General features: G+C 30.9%; 1 protein-coding gene across 1 annotated transcript; it reads left to right on the forward strand.

Annotated features, from left to right (window-relative positions):
• On the forward strand, nucleotides 1–9,095 carry LOC147810628 (uncharacterized). The gene is made up of 3 exons (XM_087160445.1): nucleotides 1–48; nucleotides 3,254–3,386; nucleotides 8,863–9,095. Exons 1-3 carry the CDS (start codon nucleotides 1–3, stop codon nucleotides 9,078–9,080), a joined length of 399 nt encoding a protein of 132 aa, XP_087016571.1. The 3' UTR covers nucleotides 9,081–9,095.
• The last annotated feature ends 6,483 nt before the right edge of the window (nucleotides 9,096–15,578 follow it).

Here is a 15,578-nt window from a genome sequence, read left to right on the forward strand (position 1 = left end):
ATGACTATCTCGAGGTTTCCTACTGCATGTAACGAAACTAGTCAAAAGGTGAACTTGTCCTTGTTCAATAAAATTATTGTGGTCAATCTGTAGAACTCTTTTTTTTTACTGACTGTTCGTGAATTACATACAGACTTGGAATATTACTTTAAAGTGATGATCATCTTTTATTTTGTAGGGGTTCGTCGGACAAAACCCCGTCCTTCAAGATTTCTTTTTTTCTCTTAAGAAACTTCGTGAGTGAAATTGCTTTAATTTTTATTCGAATTATAAAATAAATAATAATGATAAATAATAACCTTTAACTCCTAAAAAATATATTTAACGTCAAAAAGCTATATTTCTGGAGATAAAATAATTATTTTTGGAAGTATACTAATACCCAGATTTATGTAACTTAATCGAATAAAGACTCGTACATATAGAAATTATGAAAAACAAAAATATTTATTTATGGGAACAAATTATTATTTTGACTCTCCCACTCTGTGAACCTTTCAGGTCTTTTGAAATCAAGGAACTTAAGGAAAATTTTTGTAATTTAACTTAAATGAAGAACATAAATGACAAATAGAACTTTGATCGTGTTCCTCTGGCCATACCTTCCAACTACTAAAACAAAAGTTATGACCAGAAAGTTAAGGGGGAAAAAAATGAAAAGTTTCGAGAAAAAAAAATCTCAAATACTTTTCTAAGTCTTTCAATAAAACGATTGTTCAAAAAGTGCAATGCTACGTAATCAACCATAAAATTGCTGTGAAAAAATCTTTTATTTCGAATGATATGAAATTTCAATCTGTTGAGAAAATACCGTCATGAAAAATTTTCTTTCCTTTTTTAATTTCGTAAAATCCTCTCACAAAAGTATCTCTATTCCTGAAAACCAATCAAAGTTCTGATAGAAAGCTTCTTATCTAGAAATACTGATGCATTCCCAACTCACAAAAGGAAAAAGGAATAAGAGAAGAAATTATAAAAGCGCCTTATAAGGTAAGAATCAATTGAAATTTAAAGATAACACAAAAATAAATAAATAAAAAATCGAATTTATTTCTATTATCAGATAATAAACAACAAATCATAATTTTGGATTTTTGCTAAAAGAAATAACAAAATTAAAAATAAGGCCGAACTTTCGAATCTTTTTTTATTTATACTGTTCAAAACACACTTCTTATAAAAAATAATTCATGATAAGTGATCAAAAAAACATTTTTTTTTTTTTAGATTTTTTTTATTAGTGATAACATAGAGGAATTTTTAAAATAAATTTAATTTTGAAATTTATGCTGATAAATGTATGATCACAGAAACTCACTTAATATCAGAACATAAACTTAAAATAGCAAATTACAACGCGATCGATTAATAAATAAAGGGTGGACAGCGTTACCTGCCGAATAACCACGTTACTTACTTAAATTATCTCAATGCAACACTTTTTTTATACCGATAATAGAGAAACGGATAGAGACATGGTGGCTCAGGGGACAGAGCGCTCCAATGACGTGAACCGGGTTCGAAAGTAAAAGCATACCCGAAAATCGGGTCAGCTGTTCAACGAAATCGGGTCAACTGTTCAGGAAAAAAAGGGAAGTTTGCCGGGATAGCTGGTAGGTCATGGGTTCGATCCCTGCCGGCCGGATACTCCAAGCTAGCAAATGGTGACTGATGCACGTTAAATCTGCCGAGTCTCAAAGTCCTCCATGTTTTCATAACAAATCAATACCTCTGGGCATACTGAATCGCAGATTGATCGTTCTCTGATTCAGGTCAAAATTACAATCGGTGGAAGAATGAATGGATGTATGAATGGGTCCGCCCTATAAACGTGTGTCACGTATGGGTGTGGCAGAAGTCGAATTCTTGGCCATAGATGGTGCCACTGGAAAACAAGAACAATCGCACCCCCCCTCTGCCTAAATGGCATACGTCAGCAACAAAAAAAGAAGTCTCATAAATGCACTGAAATGATTACAGTTTGTCTGAAGCAGGTTTTTTTTAACTAACCTTAAACGTTGATATTTATAAACTTTTCTGTAACACAATTTAGACGTTTTAGGAGTGTTAAAAAAAAAGTCGAATAATTCAGAAAAAGGATGTTCTGCAAAAAGTCGGATTTTTTCCAATTAGCTAATGATGGCGAAAATTGATCTGTAATATATTTACGACACAATATTGTTTTTACATAATTAAAAAATCGGATAAATTTAGCAAAAGGATGGCAGTGTATTGTAAAAATATTAAGATTTTTTTCGTTTTTCCGGCGTCATAAACATTTGTTATTTATCTAAAACATAATGTTGACGTTTCATTTCGTGTTTCGCGTACATTTAAAAAAAAAAAGGCGTATAAATTCAGTAAAATTTTAAATGTAAAATGTTGATTCATTATATCAAATTATTTAACAATTAAGGAGAGGTGTAAAACAGAGAAGGAAAAATATCCTGAAGCATAGTAGACCTTGGATAACAGAAATTCATGGAAAAATCTATCAGCACAGATTAAATGTGTATTAAAAGATTATTTAATGTTACAAAATGTTGTTCAGTTTGATTAAAATTTCTAAAAGTTTATTTTTATATCCTGTTTTGATCATTCGATCGTGAAGTCTTTTAATCAAGCAGTTTTTCTCTCACGGCATTTCAACAATGATTTTGATAAGGAATGCATTTATAAGGAGGACGCGTAAACCATGCAAGTTTATCGTCGTTTCCGTTTCATTCCCTTCGATAATTATGAAGACTGGACTGTTTCTTGCTGGATTGTTGGCCAACAAGGGCGCCGGCAGGGGGGTGCAAGGAGGTGCGCTTGCACCCCCTGGCTTTTTTTAAACAATTAAAGAGATACAGAAAAACAATTTTGTTATGAAATTTTTTTATTAAAAATATTTTTATTCAAAAACAAATAATTAAGTAATTATTGATACATAACAGTTAAAAAATTGCTTAATCAAACAAGAATTGTAATCGTCTTGTTTGCTGTCCAAATCTGTTTATAACTTTTTCAATGAATTCTGAGTCATCTTTGATTCTTTTCTTATGCGCATTGAGGATGCACAAACTACTTAATTTCTGGTGAGACATTGTAGACCGATTCCATGTTTTGATGCGTCGCATTGTACTTAAAGTGCGTTCAATAGTGCATGTAGCAGCTGGAAGAGTTAGGCCAATTTTGATTGCCTGAGAAATGTATCGTGAAAAAAATTAACAGATGAAAGTATATGTAATAACAAAACAAAATGTAATAACAGAATATCTGTAATTTTTTTTTGTGGGGGGATAGTTTGTTAGAGGGTTGCACCCCCTTTTACATTATTCTGCCTGCCCCCTTGTTGGCCGTTGCTTTGGCTGATGTTATTCAACTGAGCCCTCAGCAACAAGAAGGTAATATCAGTACTAATTCCTCATTTTCAAACGCAAATTCATTTTTAAACTTCATTAAAACTTTCAGTTTAGGTCTGTGGAGTTGGAGTCACAAATATTTACACAACTCCGACGGTTTGTTAAAAGTTACATTGCATAGATTTTAAAAAAAAATGGTGTTTGATCTCAGTAAAATTATTTAGATCTTTCCCAACGTGTGCGCTACAGCCCGGAGCCGTTAGGACTTTATGGAGAATGGTAAAAAAAATTTATTTTAAAAATCGAGTACACATAAAAATTAGTAATTTCGTTTGTTTTCCATTAAAACCAATACTCTGAGTTCATTATATGTTATGAACAATTATTGATTTAGCAATCATTGAGAAAAGGATTTGTGGTGATGGGTTCGCCGCTCATCGTAAAATCAAGTTTATTTCATATTGTTATCTGTTTGTCTTTAATCAATTGTGTTTTTACTTATTTTTGAAGTGAACTGAAATAAGAGTTCTGACGTCATATTCTTAGAATTGTATAAATACCAGCACGCACATGACAGCCTGTCAGTATTTCTCTCATCACCTGCTGTGATGCTGCTTCTTATAATTTAAACCAACTTGTATATAAATGTAAATATGTTTAATAAAATATTAGTATCTCGAAGGAGCTATCTTCGCTTACTTCAGATTACTAACTAATTATAGCAAAGAGAACACATTGCTGTTCTGCACAGAATTTTTGAACACTAAAATGCTTGATGATATTTTTTAAACAAATTATTTTGATATTTTTCTATTCATCGTGATGTCATCCATCATCATAAAATTTTCATAATTGGGTATAATATAAAAAAAACACAACTACTTCCACTTAGTAGGAATAACATTTACCATGACACAATGCTAAATTCTATGCCACTATCCACATAAATGCCACTATCCGCATAAATCAATTATTAATCAAAAATCGAATATCAATTACTTTTCTTTATAATGCAATAAAATCTGGCGAGCAGCTATTTAAACGATCAAACACTTCGTTTGTTTATTTGTGGCTTGAAGTTAGGCTCGCAGAAAATGCCGTTCATGGGTTAAATTTAATAGGAATAACACAACCTGTGACGTAGGCTATAGTATACCCAATTTTAGATTATTGAAATAACCTGTGTAAAACTTATTTTACAATCCACTTAGCAGTTCACTGTAAATAATTAAAAAGAAGCATATATATATATATATATATATATATATATATATATATATATAATACAAAAAGTATAAATACTTTTGTATTAATAAAAGAATTAAAACTCTTTCGGTTTCATAAAATGTCTTTGTTAAAGAGTAAGCGTAGAGATATTCTATTTTGGGAATTCAAGGCTGAAAACATACCAGTGAATAATAATTAGATTTGTATTTCAAAGGGGGAGTTATTTTTAGAATCTTGTCCCTCTTTCACTTCCGTATTAGGAAGCATTAAATGATTTTCCATAATGTGTAGAGTTACAAAGGTATGTAAGACTGGAACCTAATTACACCAATCTCTGTAGTATTTAATGCTAGACTGATGGTTTTCGCATGTCTCTTGCTGAATAACGTGCTCCAATAAACATCTGCCGGTACCATCCGGAATCTTGTCCACACCCCCTCCCTTTTGGAATGGAGATGTGAACTGTTATAACCACCAGCATAACTTTTAATATATATATATATATATATATATATATATATATATATATATATATATATATATATATATATATATATATATATATATATATATATATATATATATATATATATATATATATATATATATATATATATATAAAGCAAAGGTGCTGGGGCATTTGGAAAGTTGTTTCATGCAAACGTGAATGCTCCATTCCTGTTCCGAGTTACTGCGCTGCGTTACTTGTCGCCAAGCTTTCGGCTGCTGCAGGGAAAGTTCGTGATATGCCTGGTGTGTTTCAGAATATTCGCCTATTTTTTCTTCGCCGTTGTACTGCGTGCATAGCAGCTGCCGGCCACCGTTTTGAACACTTATTGTAATCACATGCCATTAAATTTGCTTTTATAACTTAATTTAATCGTTCTTTGTGTGTTTTTGCCTCATATAAGAACAGAAACTTTGACGCCCGCTAGCGGTTTTGCGTGTTGTTTTCGACCATGCATTCTTTGATAAAAATTCTGAAACTTTTTATATTAATAGAAATATGTAATGGCATTATAAAGAAAATATATATCCTTTAAATTATACTTAATATTTAAATAAATTAATTAATTTCACTATTTAAAAAGTGAGGGAATGACACTAATTGTGAGGGAATTATATTTTATTTTAATACATGTTTTTCTCTAAGTTACAGCTACCTCAAATTTGAAAATGATAACATACTAAGTATATCTAATATTTACTATAGTTTAGTTTTATATATTTAATAGTTTTTACAAGTTTGGGAAATAAAATTGGCTGGCACGATTGTCATATGGAATGGGTGATGTCTGTTTTTGTGTAGCTGTGTATGTCTTTTGGATAGGGCCATTTGTATTTTTCTACATTTGTGGGAACCATTACATCAATTGTTAAATTTTTTTAATGTAAGATCTTTTTTCTCCGGGGTATAAAATGTTTTCATACTCAACTAGCACCCAATCTCCCGTTTTGTATTCCTCTGTATTTTGGTTTTTGCTAGAGCATAATGGAACAAAGATTTTAGACTCATACTCATATGCAGTTCCCAAATTATAATGTTCACACAAAATTGATGCATCACATGCCAAACACGAAAGAGAGCAAAAATTTAATATGTTATTCCTTGAACTGTATGCAACTTGATGAACTTTCATAGTACCAGTGAGTGGTTTGATTTCTCCCTCAATTAATTTATCACATTTTATATGTCTTCATTTGTAACTTCAAATAAAGTTACTAAGCAATTTTATTTTAATACAGAAACAAGTGTTTTGTAATTATGCACATCTTTTCCTTCTGCCACTTTCCGATCTGCTGTTCTTTTCATAACAGCTCCAATTCCGTCGGGATCTCCTCTTCCATGTCCGGTTTCATTATAGTTCCAAGTAAAGTTTAGAATACCAGGAGTAAGCTGTTTTATATGTTGGGATATCAGATGAAACATTTTTCTGTTTCTATATTGGGCTGATGGCCCATCATTCAGCACATGAACATGTTTCACTTCATTTGTACTCAAAATCCACTTAGAAATTGGTTTGAGATGTGCCCATATTGCTGTTGCATCATGTCGAAGTGAGGGACTTATTGTAGCAAAAGAGTTGGAAACTACATTATCACCTTCTTTTTCGTAATAAGCTCCTGTTGCCTACCACTTCCAAAATGCACTGACTGAATCTCTTCACTATGATTGCAATTATAATTTTCGCTAAAATCAATGTGTATTACTATTGAATCTGTTGATAATTGTTTTTTCAGTTCATTCATAGTTTTATACTGATGAGCTATATTTGCAATATGGACCATATATTTTGTTCAGTTGCCCTCTAGCTCTTTAATTAAATTGGATGTACTAACTTTATATTCTATGTTAATTGGTTTATTAGAAATCTTTTCTTGATTTTTAGCAATATATTTATTTTTTTCTCATACCCACTTTTTGTACTTGATTACTTCCTTATCATTAAACTCTTTATAAATTAGCATTTTATCTTTACAATTAGGACATTTTCTGAACAAACAATTTTCACAGCTGGAATCACAAGTTATTGCTTTTATTAAACATTTTGATAATTTATATTCAGTAATATTAATCTCATAAAGCTTTGAGATAATCATTTCCATCATGTACTATACACTTACATGTATCTCTATCGTTAATTGTTGGTTGTTTTACCCAAAATGGACGCATTCGACAAAAAGTAGGATAACTGATTCGACGATTTGGGTTTTCACATAAATATTTTATATGTAGATTTCTTAGTGTAACAAGAAGCACTCTCTTTTGCCTCTTTATCTTTTTTCTTGTGACGCATTCCTTTTTACCTGAGCACAATCTGGATGCATCCTCAGATTCAAAAAAAGCAACAAAGCTTTCTGAAGATTCATAAGTTATGTTATTTTTATTTAATTTTGATTTTGCCGATTCTTTATGTTTTCTATATTTCAGAAATCACTTTGAAAAGCACAATGATCTGTACTTTTTCAAAATTTTTCCACTTAAAAGTCTATGAAATAACTTCTTTTCTCTGTGAGTCTTTGCTAAAATTTTAAAATTCGTTCCTACTTGCAAGCATAGTGCTTCACTAAAAACCAATTAATTTAATTATATAACCTATTTTTATTAAAAAAAGAAAAACCCAAGAACCAAAAGAGAAAAAAATTAATAATATAATTTTGAATCATTCCCTCACTTTAGCATCATTCCCTCATTTTATACATTAGTGAGGGAATGATAGTAAGGGAATGACGAATTTAATAAAATTTAAAAATAACAGTTAGGCCTAATTGATTTCTGAAATCAATCACATGCAATTATATTCATACAAGAAAGCAACAGATAATTATCCTCTTTCTCGATGAAGTTGTATTTTATTTTGCTTTATAAAACGACATGAGGGAATGACAAATGTAAAAAAATTTACCTGGTTTGATTCATTCAAATTTATTCCACAGCAAAGCTTCTTTAAGTTGAAGATGGAAACATACCGCAATTTCGTTCTATGATGTCAGTTGTTAACTGCTAAGTTTTTATTAAAATATTTTTATTCTAAGAAGATTGCAGGTGATAAGAACGTTGTTGTGAGGGAATGATGCGAAACACTAGGGACAAAATTTAAAATAGTGCTGTGGCAATATTTTTATCAGAAATTAAATTTAAAATTGATTTTCTGAATTCTATATTTCAATATTCTGAAATAAAAAGCACGAATTCGTAATTTTTTTATTTTTTATTTCAGAAACAATTTTTTCTTTTTTTAAATCAACAGTGGGGACAAGTGAGGGAATGACATATTGGTACATTTTAATTACCTAAAATAAATAAAAAATAAAAATTGATAATTTTACTTCTATTCTTTTGTTAGCCTGCATTCTGAAAGACACTTTCCCTGAAATTTTTTTTTCATAAGTTGTAAAACAAACATAAAATATACTGGGGACATGAAAATGACTGTTTTTGTGAGAATGACGCATATATATATATATATATATATATATATATATATATATATATATATATATATATATATATATATATATATATATATATATATATATATATATATATAGCGTCGTTGCCGAGTGGAAGGATTAATGTCGAAAATCATTTGGACCCGTTTCTTGGCAAAAAATAAAAGTTTTACGAGGTTGGATTCATGCTACTGTCAAAAAGATGGCAAAAAAGCATTGGACACGAATAGACAATATATGATTCAATGAAATATTAATTTATTATATAAGAATCTCCTTTCATTATCAAAAAAAAACGAAATAACCTTTATTTAATTCAATGTCTACTTTTTTACAGACATGCGATTCAACTTTAACAAGCTCGCCCCACACCAAAACGTCTTGTACAACTCTTTCGATTACAACTCTATCATGATCTACGGAAACAAGTCCTTCTCCATGAACGGTCAGGACACCATGGTGGCCAGAAATGGACAGAAATTGTCTGATCCTTACAACAAGCAGAGAATGACCAGGAACGACATCGAAAGAGTCAACAAAATGTACACCTGTTAAATAACTGTTGACGAATAAATTATTCACTGGGAATGAATTCACTGTTTTTATACAAATCATCAATACTATTTTACAACCTCCTGCGTCCAATAGAAATTTAGTATTATTTTTTGACTTAAAAAACAATATTTTTAAGTTTGTTTTTCTGTTTGTATGCCTTCACAAAGCGATTTTCTATGTAAAAATGGTCTAAATTCTAATGAAAAATTATAAGAAATTCGATATAAATAGTCCGATGGCATGTGAATATTTTGAGTCTTGCGAATTTTGTTTTATGACCCAAAAATGATGAAATACACCATAGAAACATCCAGCAATATGTAAAAAAAAATGTTAAAAACTAATTTTTGGCATGTGAAGTATGATCAAGCGTAATTTTTTGCAACAAAAGAAGGATAGAAGTCAAAAATATGGAAGGAAAAAAAAATTATACAGTATACTCTTGATATCTCAAAGTTGAAGGGACGCTAAAGAAATTTCGAGATAGCGAGTTTTCGAGATAAGTTCAGAGCTAATAATGTTCTAAAATATTAATCTAAAAAGTAGAGTTATGAAACATAAGAATGACTACTATTAAATATGTATGTAATTATAGTTGACAATTAGTCTGAATACAACAATGATAATTTTATTTTTAAAAATAAAACAAAAATAATTAAGCATTAAATAGAAAAGATTTGGTGTACAATAAAGTGACATTGTGATTTTTCCGAAATAATTCATTTTCTATATCGAAAAAAAAAATCGACATAACAAGGTTTTGATAAGAAACTTTTAACATAGCAATTCAAATTAACATTAGGTGATTATATGGATAATGACAAGGGGAAAAATATTTTTTTGACATAACCAGGTTTCCGTGTTATCGAAGTTCGAGATATCGAGAGTAAACTGTATTTTATTTGGACAGCCCCTGATCTAAGATGTTCTTTCTTTTAAGTTTATGAAGAATTAAAACCCTTTTACGTTTTTCCTAACTGCAATAATGATTAAATGTTTTTTTTTCTTCGCTCAATTAATAATTTACTCCAAGTAATGTTTACAGTTTTGTTCTTCCTTTCACTTATTTTATACAAGAACTTTAATAATGAACATTCAATGCAATCATTACCAAAGTTCCTGCAGATTTAATTGGCAAAAAAAAAATATGTCGTGCAATTTTGAACTGTCATTTTAAAAAAATAAACAAAAAACAAATCATACTAAATATTTTATTCTTCAAAAAAATAACATAAATCAAACAGAATATAAAAATTAAATGAACAATAAATAATGCCCTGCGTCATGGATAAAATTTCAAATCCTTAAATAAAAAAGTTGTGAATATTTAAAGAGTTGATTGTGTATTATAATATTCGTGAATGTGCATCAATGTTGTTGTTGTTGCAGGCAAGGAGTGCGATTGTTCTTGTTTTCCAGTGGTGCCATTCATAGCGAATAATTCATTTATTTCCATTCCACAGATCATAATTTTGACCTGAACCGGATAATGATCCATCTCCAATTCAGTACCCTTCCTTAATTTATCATTGGAACATGGAGGATTTCATGATTTGACAGATTTGATGTGTACCAGTCACCATTTACTACACGGGGAATCTGCGGTCAGCAGAATTTGAGCTCCCGTTCTTACGAACGCGAATCCAGTGCCTCGCCAACCAGGCTATCCGGCCCCATGGGCTTCAATAAAAACTATGTACTAAACGTCATATGTATACCCTTTCTTCAACACTTTCGCTCAAAAATCAAATGACACGTAAATAAATTACGACAGAACAAACAGAATTCATGTACCTGTTATCTAAATTACTTATTATACAATGTAAATAAACTGCATTAAAAGATTATTCTTTAAAAAAATATATAAATCATAATTTTTTAAACAAGTCATTTAAAAATTTACAGTGTAAATGTGGTTAAAATAAAACTTAAGTCTTAAAATATCTACAACAGCTTGTGATCAACAAAATATTTTCAGAGTTATTTCTGTGTCATCTCAAAAATGACAAACAATTTAAAAAATTAACAAAGGAAAAACAGGAGGGGGAATTATAGGGTTTGCTGTGTTTTGCTTGGGAGACCAGTTAATTCAGTCTTTTAAAATTTCAAACTAATTATCAAGTTCGTTACTAAAACTGGAAAAAAAAGTATAAAATAATATTCATGGCAACAAGTTCTTCACACAAAATATAGGCAGAAGGTGTGTCTGCAGAGAGTAGTGTTCAGTCAGCCTGAAACACGAAACACCGAATAGCCTTAGGTTATCAATAATGAGAAATGGAAATACGTAATCACATATTATTTTGCTAGAAGCTGCCCAGACAAAATATTTTTTATCATTAGCAAATTTCGATTATCGGACTTGTACATATTATAAATAAAGCAGAAAGAATGACTTGAATGTAGCAAAACAACATTTTGTTAAAACTAAGTATTAAAAGTACAGGGTGACAATGTATTTGATAACTGGTTGCAGTAAAACTACTGGATAAAATATGAATTTTAGCAGTCACGTTGTTTAAATTTACAATGAAAGTCAACACATTTGATTGAAAGGCTAAAATTTTCCATACAAGTACAGAGATGCCAACTTGCTCCGGACAGCAAATATATAGTTTAAAGTGGTAGTTTACCAATTGTGTTTCTTGGTTTAATAAATTCAACTTAGAAGATTTTTATCCACCACTATTTCTAAATAATTCGTAGGCTTATATAATTCGCCACTTTATAGTACTTATTTCATGCTATACCTTTTAAAAAGCAAGCAAAAATAGTCAAATATTTGTAAAATTCACTCTGTAGTTATTTACCGTTTTTTCAGTTGTTTTGGCACGTCCGGAGCACTTGGCATCCCTGCAAGTATGTGTGCATGTGTGTGTGTATATATATATATATATATATATATATATATATATATATATATTACAAAAAATCACAAAATAAAGCTCTGCAATTTTGATCAAAAAATAATAAGGGCCAAAGGTACCAAAAATACAACGAAGTTATTTTTATACAGAAATTATCTTTTAAAATTTCTTTCAAACTTTCTGTTTGAAAAAGATGCATTGTCGCTAACTGTTGTCTTAATAGACTGAGGAATTTTCGACAGTTGAAATTTGTGAAGAGGAAAACAAAAATCAAGTTATATTAAACCATCATTCAGTGGCGTAGTGAGGGGTGGGCAAGGGGGGTCTTCATGCCCCGGGCGCTACTCACAAAGGGGCTCCAAATGGTCCGCAAAACAAAAAATTGATGGATAGTTTTTATTTTTATTATAATTGGTTTCTGGAAAATATATTTTAATTTTAGTGCCAGTGTAATATAATAAATGTTAATTCATAAATAAAAAGGAACACTAATAGTCTAATTCAAAGTGTAATAATATATTCATAATAGAAATGGCACGTCTTGTCTACTGGTAGGGCTGACTCGATCTGTGTCCGACAAGCACTTGCTTATGGCATCAACGCTGTGTGGTTACAGAAATTATCTCCTTTCTTGATTTGTCTGATGAAACAATATGTTATAAAAAATATTTGAAGTTTACAAAGTACAAACATTCTTTCTTTCAGAACAATGTTTATTTTTATTTCCATAAACGCAATGTAGCTTACGCTTGTTAAAACGATAACAATAACACTCTAATGTACTTATATGTACACGGAAAAAAGTAGCCGGAAAATAACAACTAAAGGATCGAAAGGAGACACACTACAAATACAGTCGGACTTCTATTTAACGAACTTCCATTTTACGAATTTCTCTATTTTGCGAATTTTTTCGTGGAACCAAGAACATTTTGGAAATTTCTTCGTTAAATAACTTCTAAATAGCGAAGTGAATTTTCTATTTAACGAATTTTTTTTTTGAGATCTACTTTCCGCATTTCCCAAAATATTTGAGAAAATTATTAACTTGTTAACGCATTTCATGGGGGAAATGACCTTGAACTGATTTTCGCATCCCCTTAATTTTTAGAGAAAGAAGTAAAATTCCTTTCCCTTTTTGTTTGCATTTCATACAGGAAATGCAACGTCACTAGAAAAGGGGGGAAAGGGTCAAATTCCTTGAATAGAAAATGAGCAGAGAAGATAAAATGAATGGGTCATCAAAGTGTGTGGTCCCTGGTCCCTTATTGACATGTCCTATTATCCCCACCCCCACTGTTCACTTCCTTTCTAGAAAAACTTTCAATGTTCACTCAGTAGAGCTCCGTTCTCGAAATCGCCTCCTGTTTTTAGATTGCTGATCAGCGAGTGCTGCTTGTTGCTTTTCTTGCGGCTGCAAAATGTCGAAGCGAAAGTGCCTGACTATTAAAGAAAAAAATTTAATTCTTCAAGAAGTGGATAGAGGTGTAAAAAAAAAAAGATATTGCGTCAAAATTTGGTATTCCTTCAAGCAGCTTATCAACGATAATAAGAAACCGTGATAAGATTGAAAACAATGATTTACCAAATCCTTGTTCAAAACGTTTGAAAACATGTGTCTATGAAGATGTGAATGAGGCAGTTTTGAAGTGGATACACACAATGCGAGATAAAAACGTTCCGATCTCTGGACCTTTAATAACCGAGAAAGCAATGCAATTTGCAAAGGCATTGGGACACGATGAATTTCGAGGAAGTAGTGGATGGCTTGACAAGTTTAAAAGAAAACAAGGAATTGTAGGAAAAGTTATGTCTGGTGAAAGTAATGACGTCAGTGATAAGGACTGTGAAAGTTGGATTGCAGAGACTCTTAATAAAATTTTAAAAGATTATAAGCCAGAAAACATTTTTAATGCTGATGAGACGGCTTTATTTTTTCAATGTTTGCCTCAAAAGACCCTAACATTTAAAAATGAAAAATGCTTTGGAGGAAAACACAGCAAAGCAAGAATAACTATCATGCTGGGGGCAAATATGACTGGCAATCAAAAACTAAAACCCTTAATTATAGGAAAAAGCAAAACTCCAAGATGTTTTAAGGGCACAAAATCTTTGGAGGTTGATTATGAATTCAACAAAAAATCATGGATGACGGCAGACATTTGCGAAAAATGGATTCAAAAGTTGGACAAACTTATGATTGCAGAGCATCGCAAAATTGCTCTAATTTTCGACAATTGCCCTGCCCACCCGAAGGATATCAACAAAAAACTGAAAAACATAACAGTTTTTTACTTGCCTCCAAACACTACATCGAAGCTACAACCAATGGATCAAGGGGTGATTCAAAACTTTAAACTGCACTACCGCAAAAGAATGGTACGAAAAGTTATCGCTGCGCTTGAAAATAAGCAATCAATGCCAAAGATCAATTTGCGAGAAAGCATAACAGAAATTTCCAAAGCATGGAACTCTGATGTTACAGATCGCACCATTCGTAACAGTTTTGCTAAAGCTGGATTCTTTGTCAACGCTGAGAATTTGGAAAGTGAGGACGAGGATGATATTCCTTTAGAGGAACTTAAAAAAATGTGGGTACAGCTAAGAGAAAACCACGAAATTAATGATGATGTATGGATAAATGATTTTCTTTCTATTGATTCTGAAGCTGAAACCACCGAAACATTAACTGAATCAGATATTTTGGACTTTGTGAAAAATAAAAACAATACAGCTATAAATTGTGAGGAAGACGAAGAAGATGAAGACGGAAATGATGAAGAAATTAGCAAACCTTCATATGATGAAATGTTAAAATCATTTGAAACAATTCGACGTGGATTGCAGTTTGAGGAGAATACGCCTGAAGGAATTTTTGGTGCATTACAAAAATGCGAGACCTATTATGAGAAAAAACACTTTTACAAACAAAAAACTCAGACAAAATTAACAGACTTTATCAATAGTAATTAAAATTAAGAATGCATGTGAAAATGTATGTTTGAAATTACATTTATAATAAATGAAGCAATAATTTTAATATATAAAAATTTAGCATTTTTATTCAGGGGAAAATATATGTAGCATGATAGTATAACACACTGGATAATGTTTTGTTCTATTCTTACTTTCATTGCAGATTTCTTTTATGGGTAAGATTTATAAAATAATTAATTGATAATAATTTACAAGATAAAGGTGTATCAATTGCAATTTTAATTATTTCTAGTATCCGTGAATTTAAAACCTATTCTACGTTGTGTAAGTATTTCAAAAGATGATTTTCTATTTAACGAATTTTCCATATAACGAACTTTTTTTCGGGATTTAGCGACTTCGTTAAATAGAGGTCCGACTGTACAGCGTTTTGCCGTTTCTAGGAAAGGACGCAAACGCCGTATTTGTTGTGTGCCTGAGAAATATCTATATTAAAAAAATAAATGATTCCTTATTTGTTACCTTCCGGATACTTTTTTCCATGACTGTACGTATCTTTGATACTCACGACAGGTTGTGGAAGTCTGCAACAAATTAGGGAAATACTCGAAATATTAACGTTTAAGTTATTTCGCGCATTCAAGGCATTCTTTGTAAGTAATGAAACAAATAATGAAGTCATGTTAAAAAACTA

This window comes from Parasteatoda tepidariorum, chromosome 4 (assembly GCF_982258835.1).
Source record: "Parasteatoda tepidariorum strain Cologne lab strain chromosome 4, Ptep-v5.0, whole genome shotgun sequence".
Taxonomy (NCBI): Eukaryota; Metazoa; Arthropoda; class Arachnida; order Araneae; family Theridiidae; genus Parasteatoda; species Parasteatoda tepidariorum.